We start from the raw sequence: 17849 nt of genomic DNA on the forward strand, positions 1-17849 counted from the left end.
GAGACACACAGAGAGAGGCAGAGACATAGGCGGAGGGAGAAGCAGGCTCTCTGTGGGGAGCCTGATGTGGAACTTGATCCCAGGACCCCCAGGATCTCAACCTGAGCTGAAGGCAGAGGATCAACCACTGAGCCATCCAGGTGCCCCTTTAACAGGTCTTATCACTTCATAATGTACTATATAATTTATCTATTACATTAATTGTCTCTTCCCACATTAGAATATCAGCTGCAGGAGGGCAAGAATATTTTATCTATCTTATTCATTACCATATCTCCAGTGCCTAGAACTGAATCTGGAACATAGTAGGCTCTTAGTATTTGTTCAATGTCTGGTTATTATTTTGAGGACATAATAGCATAATTATAAAGTTCCTAGTGAGATCCACTACAGACTAGCTACTTTACCCTCTACTTTGGCTCTTCTTTCTTTTTCTTGCCTTATTGCACTATCCTTCACTTTAGTTCAGTGTCAACTAGTAGAAATGAGTGTAAACACTGTCTCACCAACCTAGGCAAGCCTATGACAGACAGTTGTTGAGCAAATGGATGAATGTATAAAAATAGCTTAAAGGTCACCTCCACGTCTCAGCCCAATGAGCCAGTCCGTGTTCTGAGCTCCCACTGCTGCTTATTCTGTCCCCTTTAAAGTGTTCATCATTCTGAGTTGTAATTATCTGTATAAATGGTACCCATTCGGGATCCCTGGGTGGCACAGCGATTTGGCGCCTGCCTTTGGCCCAGGGCGCGATCCTGGAGACCTGGGATCGAATCCCATGTCGGGCTCCCGGTGCATGGAGCCTGCTTCTCCCTCTGCCTGTGTCTCTGCCTCTCTCTCTCTCTCTCTCTCTCTGTGTGACTATCATAAATAAATAAAAATTAAAAAAAATATTAAAAAAAAATGGTACCCATTCATCATGGTCCCCCACACACGGTCTCAATGAATGGTGAACGAATAAAGGAATGAATAAGATAGACACAGGGAAAAATAGGCACTCCCTCTCTCTGTATGAAGTCAGATACATGCATTCAGACAGAGAAAGGGCCATGTAGTAAGGGCCAGCCTCCAAAATTACACTGACAGGTGTGCCTACGTGGCTCAGTCGGTTAAGCACCCGACTCTTGCTTTTGGCTCAGGTCATGATCTCTGGATCTTGAGATCGAGCCCTACACTGGGCATAGAGCCTGCTTAAGATTCTCTCACTCCCTCTCCTCCACCCCCACCCCCAAGCAGCATGGGTGCTCCCTCTTTCTTAAAAAAAAAAAAAAAAAAAAAAATTTAGGGCAGCCCTCGTGGCTCAGCGGTTTAGCGCCGCCTTCAGCCCGGGGTGTGATCCCGGAGACCGGGGATCGAGTCCCACGTCAGGCTCCGTGCATGGGGCCTGCTTCTCCCTCTGCCTGTGTCTCTGCCTCTATCTCTCTCTCTCCGTGTCTCTCGTGAATAAATAAATAAAATCTTTAAAAAAAAAATTTACACTGGCAGGCTTCCATTCAAATCCTAGCTCTGCCATTTATTAGCTGTATGTCCTCAGGCAAGTCACCCAGCCTCTCTGAGCCTCAGTTCCCGTATCTGTAAAATGAGAATAATATCCATACCTATCTGAGGGCACTGTTGTGAGGATGAAGTGAAGCAATGCATGTAAGGTTCTGAGCACAGTGCCTGGTTCACAGTGGATGCTCACAAAACAGTACCCGCTTTCCTAGTAATAATAACAATGATCATCATTGTTGTTGGTTTGCATGGAGCTATAGACAGACATGGAAGACAGCAGCCTCACTTCCCCCCAACCACCCCCTAAACCTACCAGCTGACTCACTGTTCCTCAAAGACTTCAAACATATTCAGACCTCAGGGCCTTTGTATTTGCAGTTCTCTTGACCCAGAAAACCAGGTTCGGATATCCTGTGTTCCTCTCACTTCCTCATCTCCTTGACTCTGCTTTCATTTTGTTTGTTTCTTTTACTTTTAGACTTATAACATTCTAACAAGATAAAGAATTTACCTACTATTTTTATCAGCTGTTGCCCTTCCTTGGATTAGGACCTGAGGTCAGGCTGTTGGCCTGTTCTGTCTCCAGCTGGATCTGCAGTCCCAGGACAATGCTGGCATACAGTAGGTGCTCCACATATATCTCTTGAATAACCAGTTGATGCCTTTACCTCCTCAGGCCTCTGCTCAAAGGTACTTCATTCCAAAGGGCTTCCCTGACATAAATGCCTCCCTCCACCCCTTCGCCCTCACTCAGCTTTATCTTTCTTCTCAGCTGTCATCCCTGGCATATCATATATTTACATTTCTTCTGTCCTCAGGCTGATTTCCACGAGGGCAGGGGATTTTTCGGTCTTGTTTTATCTATAGCGAGAACCAACTTCACAAACATGTGACCTGTGCAGTCACTCACAGCCCCACGCTTAGGTTTAATGCACCACCCTTGTTGTCTTGAAATGCTTCATTACTTTGACCAGGAGCCTTGCATTTTCCCCTTGCCCTTGGCTCTTCAAATTCTGTAGCCAGATCCCCAGGGCCTAGAACAGCACATGGATTTGCAGAATAAAGGAAAGAATGAAGGAGTGGATGGCCAGCAGAGCCCTGAAGTGCAGGGAAGAGGGGCAGAGACACACCACCGCTATCCGGACACCAGTGCATGTTTGCAGAAACCAGTCTTGGAAGAACCCCAGGCATGGAAGGCAGGGCATCACAAACTGGCTGAGTCCCCAAGGTAGAGGGGTGCCTCTAAGCCTGCCTTCCCCTCCCCTGGGTAGCAGGCCGGCTGGGGACGGGGGTCCAGATGGCAGAGCAGGTTGCTCTGGGCAGCTGGCACCAGGCTCAGGCTGGGAGAGGCTTGCTTCCCTTATCCCAGCTTGTCAGCACAATCAGCTAGTGGCCCAGCCTGGGAGCCCCTGGCCTCGCTTGACAGTAAAGCACTGGCTTCACCCAAGCCCAAGACCACCATCCTTGGGAGAAGGATGCAGGGATGGATGGCCAACAAGAGGGAAGGAAGTGAGGACAAATGCCCCCTTATCCACATCTTGGCCCAGAGCATTCAGGCCTGAGAAGGAATAGTTACTAACCAGCTCTATTCCTGGAGCTATAAAGCAGGGCCAGGAAGGATTGTCAGGGGCCCCAGGCATGTGTATGTGTATGCATGTGTGGGTGCATGAGAGTTTACAGCTGAGCAAGTGGAACTTTCTATGAGTGTGTGTGTCGCAGAGCTGAAACCAGAGCATACCTGCAGCAGTGTATGTAGTGACAGGGCGAAGCTACATCAGCCTACGTAGGAATGAGACTGGATGTGCCTCTGTGTCATCATGGTATGAATGCATATGTGGGGAAAGAGGGGGTGGGGAATACACACATGTGGATGCAGTGGGAAGCAGAATTTCACAGTAGTGAGAAATGCAGGTTCTGGGTTCAAGTGTTTACTCAGTCACTCACTAGCTATGTGGCCTCAGGCACATTATTTAGCTATGTTGGCTCCAGCCCAAATATGGTGTTAGTATGATTTTTATCTGTCTGGATTTAAGTGCGTATGTTTGAAGAGTAATTCAACAATTCCAGGAGGCCTTCCTGGATACCCAACCTGAAGTGGGCCCTTCCATTTTTCTCTTTTGACACAGCCTTCTATTTCTATCACAGTCCCAATCAGAATTTGTTGTTATATATTTGTTTGTGTTGTTTCTTTTTCTGGCTTCTCCATTAAATGTCACCCCTGTGGGCACAGAGAGTTTTGTTCTGTTTCCTGCTGTGTCCCCAGCACCTGGCATATAGTCATAGGTGCTGAATAAATGCTTGTTGAGTAGCTATTCATCACAGTATGGCTGTGTCTGTGGGTATAAAGAGGTGGAAGCTGGCTGGGGATCATGGGTTCCTGGAGGGTCCTGTGCTCAAACCTGGTCTTGACTTTCTTTCTTTCCCATTCCCTCAGCCACACTCACTTTATGGGAATGATGATACTCCATCAACTGCCTGTATTGCCTTTGACAAGCTCTTTCCCCTTTTCTGGGTCTTAGGAACTCACCTACTCACCTACCATCTGTAAAATGGGAAGGAGGATGGATTGGTTCATGATAAGCCTCCTTCCTGACCTAAGGCACTATGAAATAGTCTTTTATTGAGCACCCACTGTGTGCCAGGCACTGTTCTGGACCTGGCCCTGCCCTCATATGAGGAGCTTAAGTGAATGAGGAAGACAGGTATCAGCCAGAAATCTCATTTCATCAGGAGCACCCTTACTTCCAGTCCCTTTCTATGCCCTATGAAATTTTAGACTTTATTCTGATTCTGAATTCACCAGTGGGTAGTCTTCTCTTTACACACAGATCTTGCTCCCTCATTCAGCCTTGAATATAAGCACAGCAAATGCTGGCTGTTTTTATTGGTTGCTACAGCCCCACCACCTGGCTACAGTGCTGTGGCACGTAGTAGGCACTTGGGAAATATGTGTCAAATGAGCTAAGAGAAATCAATGACTGAGCAAAGGCAGGCTCCCATGCATGACCTCACGGAATCCTCGGTGTCATTACCCACTTAGCAGATGAGGGAAATCGAGGCTCAGGGAGGCAGAGCCGATGCCGGGGTCCCACCCCTGCTAAGTAGTGTGTGGCTGTGGGATGCAGCAGAGAAAGCTTGGATAGTCCACAGGACCACTACCAGTCGCCCACCCCCACCTCGCAGGTACGAGAGAGAGAGAGAGAGAGAGAGAGAGAGAGAGAGACGGCAGAAGATGCGCTGATGGAGGTGCTGTGAGAAACCCAGTGGCAGTGCAAAGCAACTCAGAGGGCTCTGTCTCTGTATCCAGCTGGACATGCTGTGCTGGCAGATTAGGAAAGTCTTGGCGCTGATGGGGAAGCCTCCGGCGCCCTGTCCCCAATTCTAGGAGCTGGAGGGCTCCTGGGACCCCGTTTCACTGGGGCCGGTCGGCTCCAGTCTCGGAAGCCACGGAAAGAGCTCCGCGGAAACCCGGGAATCTCTAGCATCTGGGGTCCTCTCCACACATCCACAGCCGGGAGGCCGGCCCCAAAGGGCGTACCGCAGGGCCTCGGCTTTCTCGGGGAGCGGGAAACCCCACAGCGTCCTGGTCCCCTCCCTCCGGGGTGCCGGGTCCCCTTCCCCACCGCAGCTCGCAGCCGCGAAGCTTACCTTGCAGAGAGGGGCTGGGGAGGGAATGCCCCGCCCTCTCCGGCCTGAGGGCAGGAGGGGACAGGGGTGTCCAGACCCTTTGTTTGCTGTTGTGTGTGTATGTGTGTGTGCGCGATTGTGAGACCCGCTGGGGTGTGGGTCCGTGCGCGCGCGCGCCCGGGCCTTGACGGCCGCAGAGATGCTGGACTGCCTGGGCTCAAGGGGGAGGGGGGGAGGAGGGGGGACTCCCCCGCCCCCGCCCGCCCACTCGCGGGTTTGAAAGATGCTCGAGGGGGAGGGGAGGCAGCGGGCGGGCGCTTTTGTCCGGAAGGCCCCTCCCCTTCCCTGGGCTGGGGAATCCCCCCATTTTGAGCCCTTTAATCCATTCCCTCCAGCCCGCTCTCTGCAAACACCTTCTGGGGGGTAGTCTGGGAAAAACGCCCCTCATCCGAGAGGCTGGAGCTCCTCCCATCCCACCCGCCCCCACGGAACGCCCTTTAATCTGAGATAATCCTGGCCCTAGGCTGCAACACGGCCTTTTATCCCAGTATCAAAACGAGGGTGGGGATGCACGCAAGTGTGCAGCTGGGGTCACCCAAGCTCACAGTAACGGAGTCTTTAGAGTCCCGGCGGAGTAAGGGGGCTCCAGACCAAAGGGGAGGGGCTACGAACGATTCTAGAGTACCACCACGAGGAAAGCCTCCATCCGCACCTCCACGATCCCCTTCCAGCCCCCCGGCTGCGCGGGGCCAGGAGCAAAGGCCCCCTTTGGCTAGACATTAGTGACACCCAGCGGCCGCACGGGGAGACGCCTCGGACAGGAGTCCGAGATCCGTTGACTCGGGCGGGGGCGGGTAGGGAGGAGCCGGGGTGGATCTGGGTGATTTTAGAGGGGGCGTGTGTGCGCGAATCCCGGCTCAGGAATGTCACAGGCCGGGGACGCGAGGGGGAGAATGGTCCGAGCTAGGGAAACACCAGCTCCCAAGGCAGGGCCACATCGCCCCCACAGCCGACCCCCCAAGGGCGGAGCCACGTCCCTCCTCCACTTAGAACTTTCCTGGGAAGGGCTCTGTACCCCAGGACTGGGAAAGTGCTCTCATCAGACACCCCTCCCCAGCACAGGGTTAGGTCCTCTTCTCCAGGGGCAGAGGGACAGGTCTTCGCGCCGAAGCCCGCCCCTGCAGTGGGCTCCGGCTGACGTCACTGCGGCGTGGCTAAGGGGACAATCCTCTGCTACAGTCTCGCCATCGGCCCCGCCCCCCGAGGCCGCCGCAAACGCGCACCGGGGGGACAGCTGGAGATGAGGGGGGCTCGAGGTTGGAACGCCAGCCCGTATACCCTCACGAGGTGCCCAATGAGGCGGGGTCTTTGCCGGGATTCCCGGGGGCCGGAACACGTGCGCGGGACCCTTTAAGGCAAGCCGGGTCTCCACAGCCGCCACCGCGGTTACTAGGGATGTAACGTCATGCGCGGGCGGGGACGTGCGCGCCAGGGCGGAAGCGGAAGGGGCGGGGCTCCGCAGGCCGAGTCTCCAGCGCTGCCGCCGCCAGAGTCAGACCCGGAGCCGGAGCGGGCTGAGCCGCCGAGGCAAGATGGTGGACTACAGCGTGTGGGACCACATCGAGGTGTCTGACGATGAGGACGAGACGCACCCCAATATCGACACGGCCAGCCTCTTCCGCTGGCGGCACCAGGTAGGGTGCGCGCGCCCGTCCCCTTCCCCCCTCCCCCCCGCCCGGGACTCCGCTCCAGAGTTCTGACCCCTAGTACTGCCAGGGACCCCGCCATTGACACCTGGGATTCCCAGCGCATAGTCTGGGCTTTCAGTACCGCTTGGGGTTCTTCGATTCGACTCCAGACCCCAGAATTGCCAGGGCGCTGAGTCCCTACCAGAGGTCCCCGGCCTCCCCTCCGATTTCTGCGTGGAGCTCCCAGTTGACCCTTAGAGCACCTTCCTCCGAGTCTAAACTGCTAAGAGAAGCTTTGGGGGTGTCCCCCCAATCCTTTCTGGGACCTTCCACTTAACACGCAAAACTCTGCCTCGGAGCTGGACTCTTGATCCTGTTCCGGGAGACATTTCTGATCTTGGATGTACCATCTGCCCCTCCCCAAATCCTAGAGTCTTCGGTGCTTTGAATTTATTCGGAGATCTTCCTCCCTGGTTCCTGACAGGGATTCCCATTCCTTCTCCAAACAGAACAAGGAACCCTGCCCTCCCCTGAGGTTTCTGTTCTTGGCTTGAGAGTCCAACCCATACCCGGACCCCTTCTGTAGAACGGAGCTGGATGCTCCACCAGGGCCTTCGGTCTCATCTAGGATGGAGTTTTGGAACCCGCTTGCCCAAACCGGACCACCAGGTCCCCCTGATGGAGTCTCGAATTCCAGCCACTCTTTAGCGTCACCTACTGTGGACCCTGTTTCTCATTATACCAGGAAACCCTGCCCCACAGGGCTTCCGGCCCCTCCAGAGCCCCTGCTCCTCCTTGGTATTGCAGGCCCAGGCACCACCCACCCCCAACAGTTTCCTGTAGAAGCCTCTGGCAGCCTTGGAATGCCTTCTACCAACTCAAGTCCAGCACCCAAACCCACCCAACCTTCCTCCTGACCCCAGCTTGGTCTGTTGCTCTCAGACACCCACATGTGCCTGCTCTAAGGACCCTCCCAATTTGATTCCAGATTTACTGCCCCTTCTTTTTTTGTCTGTTTGCCCCCAAATCCAGATCCCAGAATCCTGTCTGCTTGTTGTCCCATCTCCCTGCCCAGCAGTGCTCACAGGACAACAGAGCAGCTCTCATAAGACTTAATATTCTAATCTCTTGCTCCCCCAAATCGGAGCTTCTACACCCACATACTTGTGCGTGTTATACTCTCACTTTGAGGGCGTATACCTCTCAGAACCTTCCAGTTAGGAATTCCTCACTCCACCCTCGCATATGGCAACTCCCAGTCATTTATCCAGAACCTCCTAGAAGGGCCCTTCCCCATCCTGTGGTGTCTTTAGTCCCTACATCTGGTCTCCAGTACCATTTCCAACCCTTACCTTAAAGCAGCACTCTTGGGTAACATACCTACCAGGCAAGCCACGGAGAATGTAAGAAGAAAGTTCTAGCACTTCCATTTTTTGCCATGTGTAACATTTTATTATGAAATGCTTAAGACTCAACACAGAGCTCTAAAGACTGTTCTTGGGAGTACCTACTTGCGTCACATAAAGAGGTTAATCTATACAGCTATGTGGAGAGCATTTTGGTCCTGCTGGGTGGGAAACCAGTGCCCCCTCTCCTGCAGAGTTCTCCCGACCCTGCCTTCCTCCCTCCTGGAACAGAACCTTTTCTTGTCCTGCTGAGGACCCTATGGCTGTAGTGGAATCAGGTGGGGGTAGGGCGGGGGGGAGGGGAGAGAAGCATCTCTAGCCCCAGCTTCAGTGACAGGCAAGTTTGGGTTCTAATCCCAGCCCTACCACTTACTGCTTTACTTTTCCTGCCCCTAGAGACCATCCGAAGAATGAAATGAGATTAGGCCTGACAAGAACTTGGCTCCGGGCCTGGGAGGGAGTAAGCATATAGGAGGGGGAGGCAAGATTAGGAAAAAGGTAGCCTGCTGCACTTCTGAGCACAGGCCTGCACAACTGGGTTCCAGTCCTGGCTCCTGAATCACTGACTTACTGCATGACCTCCAGCAAGTTGTTTGATCTCTTTGTGCCTTGGTTTCCCCAGTTGGGAATATTAAGGGTATCCACCCGATAGGGTTGTTATGAGAGGTTACTCTATTGAGTACGTGTGATGTCCTTAAGGATAGCACGTGGCACGTGATAAGCTCTCTGTAAACTTTAGCAGTTACCGTCATTGTTATTGTTTAGGTAATCCGTGCTCCGGGAAAGAAAGATTCCAGAGGTGCCAGAAAGAGACAAGGGAGTGTCCCAGCCCCACCTCCCTTGTCCAGATACAGCTACTGTTAAACTAGTTTCTCGGGACTCCTTTCATCAAACTATGGCGCTGTGATTCTGTGAGCGTCAGGTTCTTTGTAAGGCTGGAAGGTGGTGACACCTGCAGGTCCCAGCTTCCTGCTGTGGCCCCTGTCACACCCAGGCTGCCACAGCCCCTCCCAGAGGTGGAAAGCCCGTGCTGGGCAGGCTGCCGCCCCCACCAGCTCCAGGAGGCCTTTATTTAGCTCCAGTCTCCCTGGCGGCCACTCAGAGGACATCGAGAAGAGCTCAGTGGCCGCCCAGCAGAAGCCAGCAGGGTGGTAGGCTCCTGCTGCCACCCGAGGCCAGCTAGAATGCCAACCCCAGAGAGCCCCGCAGCAGGAAGCCCCCAGGGCACCCCAGGCCCCAGAGGGGAAAATGGCAGAGCCCCAGGCCTCTCTCTTACTCTTCCAGGAGGCAAGGGCCCTTTCGGCCTTGACACAGCTGGGGAAAGTGAGACTCTGGACTGTCAGCAGTCCTGTGGGGCTAAGTTAGAGAAGGCTCAAGGCTTCCCCATTCTCACCTACTGCGTGCCTGACTCTGCTCAAACTTGGAGATACAGCCTCAGAGAAGGCCCAGAAGTGAGTGAGTGAACCACTCTGGGGCCAGTGGCCAGGATGGTGACGCTAACAGCGGAATGTGTTCATTACGTAGGAGTGCGTGCAGTTTCCTGGGAGTAACTCCTTTGATGCTGCGTTTTTCCCAAAGAGGAACTAACTCCAAGGCTAGAAGTGTTTAAGTGTCTTAGCCAAGGTCACGTCACCAGTACGCGGTGGAGCTGGGTGATGTGACAGTGCGGTAACAACCACTCCCAGGTATTGAGCATGTGCTCTGGGTTGGAAATTGATGGAAACACTCGAAGTATGCTTTCTTGTTTGAGCCCCAGAATGGTCAAGAGAGAGAGAGAGATTGTCCCCTTGGATAGTAATGGCAGTCGCCGCCACGGGAATGGTGCTTGCCGAGCATCCAGCATGGCTCTGGACTGTCTACTTTGACTTAAATCTCCTTTGCTTCTCCTGGTGCCGCTCGGTGAGGTCGGTACTGTTGTCTGCCTTTGACAGATGAGGAAACGGAGGTCCCTAGAGGTCAGGGGATTGACCCAAGGACCCCAGCCTATACTCAGTAGCCACGGCTTATGACTCCACATCTGGGGCCCTGAGGCTGTTCTCCAGTGTCTTATCATGCTGTCTGATGATCTTAAAGGGGGCTTTGAGGCACAGTGATGGGGAATGGGGGGCCCTTGGGGAAGGCTCTGTAGAAGCTGAGACCTGGGGCCAAAGGACATGGAGTGAGAGGAAGAGAGTTCCAGGTAGAAGGAGCAGCCTTTGCAGAGTCCAAGAGTCAAGAGCGAGCTGGTGCATTTGGGATCTGCCTGCAACCTAGAATTGGGAAAGGAGAATGGGACCCTGGCCCCCTGGGGCTTTGGTGCCACTTGGGCAGCTTGGAGTAAGGCTTTGGGATCCCATCTGAGCGTAGCAAGATGGTTGGGGTGGCAAGAAGGGCTGCAGACAGATGTGCGAATTTCCAAGACTGGCAGTCTAGCTTGGAACAGCTGTGGAAGGTGGTGGCACCTCTCAGGGCTCAGTCAGGGGCTTTGGATTGAGCAGGCACTGCTGAGAGCTGGGGGAGATGATGGAGCAAAGCAAGGGTGGAGGACAGACAGGGCCATGTCATGTTGTAGAGAGTCTTGTGGGGACCGGAGCGAGAGGGGGAACGAGGGCACCATCTGAACTTGGGGTGCAACAGCAGAGGAGGTCTGGGGAGCAACAGCTGGGGTAGGGGGGACAGGAGGCCGGTGGGCACCGAGCTAAGGCTCAGGGTGGGTGTGCTGGCCCGGAGACATAGCTGATGGGGCCTTGGGCAGCCATCCAGGAGTAGTTCTCTGGGTGGACCAAATTGGAGAGACTTCTAGAAGCGAAAGCTGTCAGGACTGGGTAGGAAAGAGGGAGGAAAGGACAGGACCAGTGAACAGGCCTCAGTGGGGGGCATCGGAGATTGTTGGGCAAGGGAGGGCACCTGAGTGTCACTGAGGGCGGCTCCGGGGAGGACGAGTGGCCTGAGACCCCCATCCAGTATTTCCTTACTTTATTCATCCAACAAGTGTCTCCTGAGCCTTGACTGTGCACTTGTGTGTGAGACACAAGTGAGCAGATCCCCCATCTCTAGGGACCCCACTCCTCAGAGAGGGACAGTGTTGAGAACAGTAAATAATTGTCACCAGGTTGCCACCAGATGCTAGCAGGTAATGAGTGCTGAGGAGGAAGGTGAAACAGGGCACAAGTAAGGGGAGGTTGCCATCTTCATTCAGCAGGGTGGTCAGGGAAGGGCCTCATCTGTAAAGTGATGTTTGAGCCAAGATGGCAAGGATGTGAGGGAGTAAGCTGGTTTGGGTGCCAGTGGGGGGAGTCTGGAGAGAGAACTTTCCAGGCTGGGGCAACAGCTAGTGCAAAGGCCCTGAGTTTAGAAGTGGGTTCAAGAAAAGACAAAGCAGCTACTGTGACTGGAGGGAGGGGGCAGATTGTGCAGGGCCTTGTAGGTCATAGATAGGACTTGGTTTTCTGCTCTGAGTGACATGGATGCCACAGAGCCTTCTGAGCAGGGTTGGGGGTGGACACACACAAAGTAAGGTGTGTGCAGGTATCCTGGTGGGATGGAAGCTGCCCCCCCAGGGGGGCACAGAGGGTGGTGCACACATTCCCTGAGGCCATCCCAGGTGCAGGGGGTGGGAGCCCTGGGTGGGGCAGGGCCGAGGTCAAGGGACCAGCCTTTCCCCGGAGTGCAGGGCTTGTGTCTGCCCGCAGGCCCGGGTGGAGCGCATGGAGCAGTTCCAGAAGGAGAAGGAGGAGCTGGACAGGGGCTGCCGCGAGTGCAGGCGCAAGGTGGCTGAGTGCCAGCGGAAGCTGAAGGAGCTGGAGGTGGCCGAGGGCGAGGGCAGCAAGGTGGAGCTGGAACGGCTGCAGGCCGAGGCTCAGCAGCTGCGCAAGGAGGAGCGGAGCTGGGAGCAGAAGCTGGAGGAGATGCGCAAGAAGGAGAAGAGCATGCCCTGGAACGTGGACACGCTCAGCAAGGACGGTTTCAGCAAGGTGGGAGGGGGCCAGCAGGGTTCCCCCCATGCAGGGGCTGGTGGGGTAGGTGGGGGTAAGGCCTGGACAGCTCAAGGGAGGGACGGCCTGGCATGGAGAGGGTGGAGGGACAGGTGTGGGGCTGGGTGGATGAAGCACCCCACTGGTACCCCCCTCTGATCTGCCCGAAGGCCCTAGTTCGAGGCCACACCTGCCACACCCACGCTCCCGCCACACTGATGCTCATGGCGCCGTCACCACCTCCGCCGTGGAAGGGATGGGCGCTGCGGCCTCGGCCCACCCGGCCGTGCTGGAGGCGCTCTGCGGCCTCGCCCCAGCCCACTCCCCCTCTCGCCCCATCACAGAGCATGGTCAATACCAAACCAGAGCAGGCGGAGGAGGAGTCGGAGGAGGTGAGGGAGCAGAAACACAAAACCTTCGTGGAGAAGTACGAGAAACAGATCAAGCACTTTGGTGAGTTGGGCCGTTGGAGGGGGCCGGCAGGCTAAGGTTAGGAGGTTACACAGGACAGGGGCTGGTCCTCTGCCTCTGGGGCCCCTCAGCACCTTGCCAACACCTTCTCGTAGGCATGCTCCGCCGCTGGGATGACAGCCAGAAGTACCTATCAGACAATGTCCACCTGGTGTGCGAGGAGACAGCCAACTACCTGGTCATCTGGTGCATTGACCTAGAGGTGGAGGAGGTGAGTGGAGTCTACCCCGGGACTAGGGGAAAGCCCTGCCCTGAGGCCACCACTTGGTGACATCCTACCTCTTCTCCCTTGGCAGAAATGTGCACTCATGGAGCAAGTGGCCCACCAGACCATTGTCATGCAGTTCATCCTGGAGCTGGCTAAGAGCCTGAAGGTGGATCCCCGTGCCTGCTTCCGGCAGTTCTTCACTAAGATCAAGGTAGTGTCCCCGAGGAGCCAGGGTCGGGTGGGGTGTGGGCCTCTTCAAGGCACCAGCCTCCATCTACAGGGGGTATATACAAAGGTCCATTCAGACTTGGGGCCGTGGGATCAGAACCTGTTCGATCAGGGGAGGCTGGAGACATGGAGGGGCCAGTAGTCAGCCCCCGGTTTGAAAGACGGGGTGTGTGGACAGTCCCGACGTGGGGTGAGGGACAGAGTCAAGGATGCCTTAGGGTTCCCTCACCTGAGCACCTGGAAGCACAGAGCTGCCCATGATGAGGCCTGGGAGGCTGAGGGCAGGGCAGCCTGCGGGGAGCGATCAGAGCTTGGGTGAAGACATAGGTGAGGTGAGCATTCACAGGTCTGTGACTCAAGGCAGGCACGTGGTCATTAGCACGTCAGCAGTAAAACCAGCCTTCGGGGGCGGGCCCATGGGAGAGACGGACCGAGCCTCTGAAGAGATCTCGGCCCTCCAACCCTGCAGACAGCTGACCGCCAGTACATGGAGGGCTTCAACGATGAACTCGAGGCCTTCAAGGAGCGCGTACGGGGCCGCGCCAAGCTGCGCATCGAGAAGGCCATGAAGGAGTACGAGGAGGAGGAGCGCAAGAAGCGGCTGGGTCCTGGTGGCCTGGACCCTGTTGAAGTCTATGAGTCTCTACCTGAGGTGTGGCTCCCCAGCCCTGGGTGGGCAGCAGGCAGGACCCCCAGGAAATGAGGCCCTGACCCCGGCCCATCTGTACCCGCAGGAACTCCAGAAATGCTTTGACGTGAAGGATGTGCAGATGCTCCAAGATGCCATCAGCAAGATGGACCCTACCGTGAGTAACCACTCCCCAGGCCCACCCACCAGCCCAGCTGAGTGGCGGGGGCAAATGATATGTCCCCTGCCCCCCCTCCAGCCCTGCTCCCCACATCGCTGGTAGAAGTGTCCCTTGTGGGCTTCACGGAGCAATAAGGGAGGTCATGTCAACCGTGTGGCCAGCACATGAGCCAGCCTATGGAGGATCTACCGTGTGATTACATCCAGCAGTGAACTTGGAACTTTGAGCATATCCCCTGCCACTGTCACTGCCCCCGTGGGCCATTTATGAGCATAATGGGCACACCAGGTTGATCCTACCTTTGTCCAAGGAAAGAGTGCTCCTCCCCAGCCTTGGTTACCCAGTTTTCTCTGGATACTAACTTGGAAAATCTGGGAGTGAGGGGGTGCTAAGCACATGGTAAATGTCAGCTGTTGTTTGTATGTGTGCATGTATTTTAAAGTAAGCCTCTACCCAGTGTGGGCCTTGAACTCATGACCCCGAGATCAAAAGTCACATGCTCTACTGATTGAGCCAGCCAGGTGGCCCTAGCTGTTGTGACTAGGAACAGCAAGGGTGCTGGTAGATGGGACTTTGTGTCTTTACAGACCTTGGTTCGCCCCCATTCCTGCTGTTTGGCTCACTGGTCGGCCACACTAGTTTCCTCATCTGTGAAACAAGTCTAGTCACAGGACCTGGCCTTGGATTTCTAGAAGCTTCCATGAGAATGGATATCTAGACCTAGAGTCTTCACACTATAGTTTATAAGCTCACTCCTGTGTTTATCAGTTTTATTGGCATGCAGCTTTTATTCTGGGTGTACACTATTTAAATTTGAGTTCAAGTTAAGTAAAATGTGAAGTTCTGTTCATCACTTGAACTAACCACATTTGAAGTGCTTGGCAGCCACGCATGGCTGGTGGCTACCATGTTAGACACTGCAGATTACAGACAATTCCCATGATTGCAGAGTCCTTTGGACAGCTCTGATCTAGAATGAGTAGTAAGCAAGGTTAAGGACGTGGTTTAAGGACGCGCCACCAGGGGTGGCAGTCCTGGCCTCACTCGCCACCCTTCTCCCCACAGGATGCGAAGTACCACATGCAGCGCTGCATCGACTCCGGCCTCTGGGTCCCCAACTCCAAGTCCAGCGAGGCCAAGGATGGGGAGGAGGCGGGCCCTGGGGACCCCTTGCTGGAAGCTGGCCCCAAGGCAGGCGACAAGAAGGATGTCAGCGCCTGACTCGCCCCAGCTGCTGCCCTCCTGCCTGCAGGCCCCTGTGTGCCCCTTTTCAGAATACAAAAATAGATGCCATCTCCCCAGCTCCTGGCTTCTTCCAGTTTCACTGCTCCCGCCCAGCCTGCGGCCGGGAGAGGGCCTATCCCCACCCCCACTGCCCCCACCTCCATTGCTCATTCAAGTCTGCTTTGAGTCAAGGGGCTTCACTGCCTGCAGGCTGCTACTTCCTTCTCCCTCCCCCCAATCAGCATTATGCCAAAGGCCTGGGGGTCCAGGGAGGGGCGGAGGTCGCTAGGCTGGTCCATGGGGCGGGGTGGGGAGGGTCCCCAGCCCAGAGGCCTGCTCTGGTCACTCTGGGCTCTGTTCTCATTGTTCATCTGCTGTGAGTCTTCTATATGGTAAACAGCAATGATCTTCCAATAAAGGATTTCAGATGCTCAGGGGGGCGTCTCAAGGGCTGTTGACACAGCTCTTCTCTTGGAATGGGAGGGAAACCCAGTGAGTGTTGAGAGGCCTGACCTGTGATGCCTCAGGCTTTATCCTCCAGCTGTCTGGGCAGCTCCCTCTATTCTGATTCCAGGCTCTTGAACATGCTATTCCACTGCCTAGAACATTCATCCCTGGGATTCCTTTACATCAGAGTTCTTCTTGTCCCCAATCCCCTACTCTTTGGCTGGCCCCCCAAGCCCCCTGCCATCACCCATTCAGGAGGATCCCCTATCTCTGGTCACTGCCCTTTGCATCCATGGCCTCCACCCTGGTCCAGATCTTCACACCTCTGGCCTGCAGCCTGCCCCAGCTTCTTGTCTCCCACCCCCGTTCCACATCAGACCTCAACAGGCAGTGGCCAGAGGGTAGCCATAAACATGTGAGTCAAGGCACATCATTCTCCCCCCGACAGCAGAAGCCCAAAGTCCTCTGTAGCTCATAAAGGCCTGCACCGTCTGCCCAGTCTTCTCTCTGCCCTGATCTCACATCCACCTGTCTGCCTTCCCTCCTTGCGGGTTCTGGAGCACTTTAAATTTCTCTTTATCAGTGTGACCTTGGGCAACTGACTGTCTCTGTGCCCCCCCTCCCCGCACAGTGAGTAATGTTAGTGCCTTTCTCCTGGGGTAGTGCTGAAATGAGATCATGCCACAGACAAGCAGGGCACCTGGCACGTAGATTCTCAAAATGTGGGCCTTGGTGTATACCTGTTCCTCTACCCAAACACCCTTGCCTGCAGCCCTTGGGGGCTCCTTTAAGTAACAAAATATTGGGGGCAAAAGGGCCTAAAGAATAAGATGCACAAGGACATGGGTTTAAGATGAAGCAGTGAAGCCCTCTGCCCAAAATCCCAGGAGACCCCACCCCAGGCAGCTGCTTGTCACTCAGACTAGAGCTCAGTGCCCCCTCTTCCCCCAGGGCCCTCCTTGACCCACCTGAATTGCCCTGCACACCCAGCCAAGGCAGCTTGCCTCACCTGATGTGTGCCAAGCTTTGCCACCCTGCGTAGTCCTCTCCCTTGTGCTGTGAGCACCAGCAGGGCACAGTCTTTGGTCCTGCAGTATTCAACAGTGCCCTCAGGGGATCTTTGCATTCCGTGGTGAGGGCTCTGAACATCTAAAGCAAAGCACCCCCAGATGCTGTTGTGTCCAAACTGATTGCCACCAGGGGGCAGTGGTGAGCTGCAAACCCTGGTGGCATCACCTCAAGCTTTTATGTGATGGGAATGGCAGGCAGGGATCTGATCTGGAGGGCTTGGGGAGGAGGAAGGCATCCTTAGTCCTGGATAAACCTCCACCATCCAGGATCCATCCAGGATTGGCAACTTCATTATTTACTGTGAAAACTTTCAAAGATAGAATCCATATTACTGGTTTTTCCTTTTGCCTCAGGCTCCAATGTAACAACACTGTTACTGATTCTTAAAATTTCAATATTTTGTTCATGGTTTTTTTTTCCCACATTAATTGTGCTTTTTAAAAAATATTGCATTAAAGTATTTATCTTGGTTACTGAGCTTTTTTGGCGCCCTCTTTGCTTTCATGCCTCACTTCTCTTACCCTAGTGTCGGTTGTCCTAAGGATTTAAAACATCAGATACTAGCAGGAGTAGCTCTGACTCTGCTCATCCTCCACTCAAGTGGTTCCCTGCCCCCAGTCATGGGAATCCACGGGAACCCACTGTCCACGGTTTCTCGTGACTCCTTCCAAGGTGTTTTGTTTTTTTTTTTTTTTGTAAAATTGAATGTGTTCTTATTGCCTCTCTTTTTTGCCTAAAACTTAGCTCGTTTTACAGTCTGAAATGCATCTTTTTTTCTGCTGAGCCATTAGGACCTGCAGACCTTCCTTTATCGTTCCATCAGCACTTCCTCATTCTTTCTATCCTGTGTGGAAAGCTCCTTGGGGTGCCTATCTCAGCATTGGTTTCATTGGGGGGGGGGGGTTCCAGTTTCTGTTTCTTCAAGCCAGAAAAAGCCCTGTGCACCGCTTCCCATGAGCGCAGGCATCCTACCTGTAGGAAAAATTCCCAGAGACAGGATTGCTGGGTCTTAAGTTTGAGAAACAGAATTCAAATAAAAAGGGTTTAACTGAGCAAATTGTAATGAAAGGATTGATGTCATCAATTGAGTGGGGTTGGAGAACCAACGAATGTGTGTTGAGTGTATCCATCTTCTACAGCTGTTATAACAAATAACCACAAACTTAGTGCCTTCCACACCAATTTATCGTCTTACACTTCTGCAGCTCAGCAGCCTGACCCGAGTC

The 17849-nt window shown here is 54.4% G+C and overlaps 1 protein-coding gene across 1 annotated transcript; it reads left to right on the top strand.

The window, feature by feature from the left end:
• The first annotated feature begins 6605 nt into the window (after nucleotides 1-6605).
• CDC37 (cell division cycle 37, HSP90 cochaperone) lies at nucleotides 6606-17100 on the top strand. The gene is made up of 8 exons (XM_077859993.1): nucleotides 6606-6812; nucleotides 11884-12165; nucleotides 12510-12618; nucleotides 12732-12847; nucleotides 12933-13055; nucleotides 13542-13724; nucleotides 13807-13878; nucleotides 14947-17100. Exons 1-8 carry the CDS (start codon nucleotides 6711-6713, stop codon nucleotides 15100-15102), a joined length of 1143 nt encoding a protein of 380 aa, XP_077716119.1. The 5' UTR covers nucleotides 6606-6710; the 3' UTR covers nucleotides 15103-17100.
• The last annotated feature ends 749 nt before the right edge of the window (nucleotides 17101-17849 follow it).

The sequence above is a fragment of the Canis aureus genome, chromosome 19, assembly GCF_053574225.1.
Source record: "Canis aureus isolate CA01 chromosome 19, VMU_Caureus_v.1.0, whole genome shotgun sequence".
Lineage (NCBI taxonomy): Eukaryota > Metazoa > Chordata > Mammalia > Carnivora > Canidae > Canis > Canis aureus.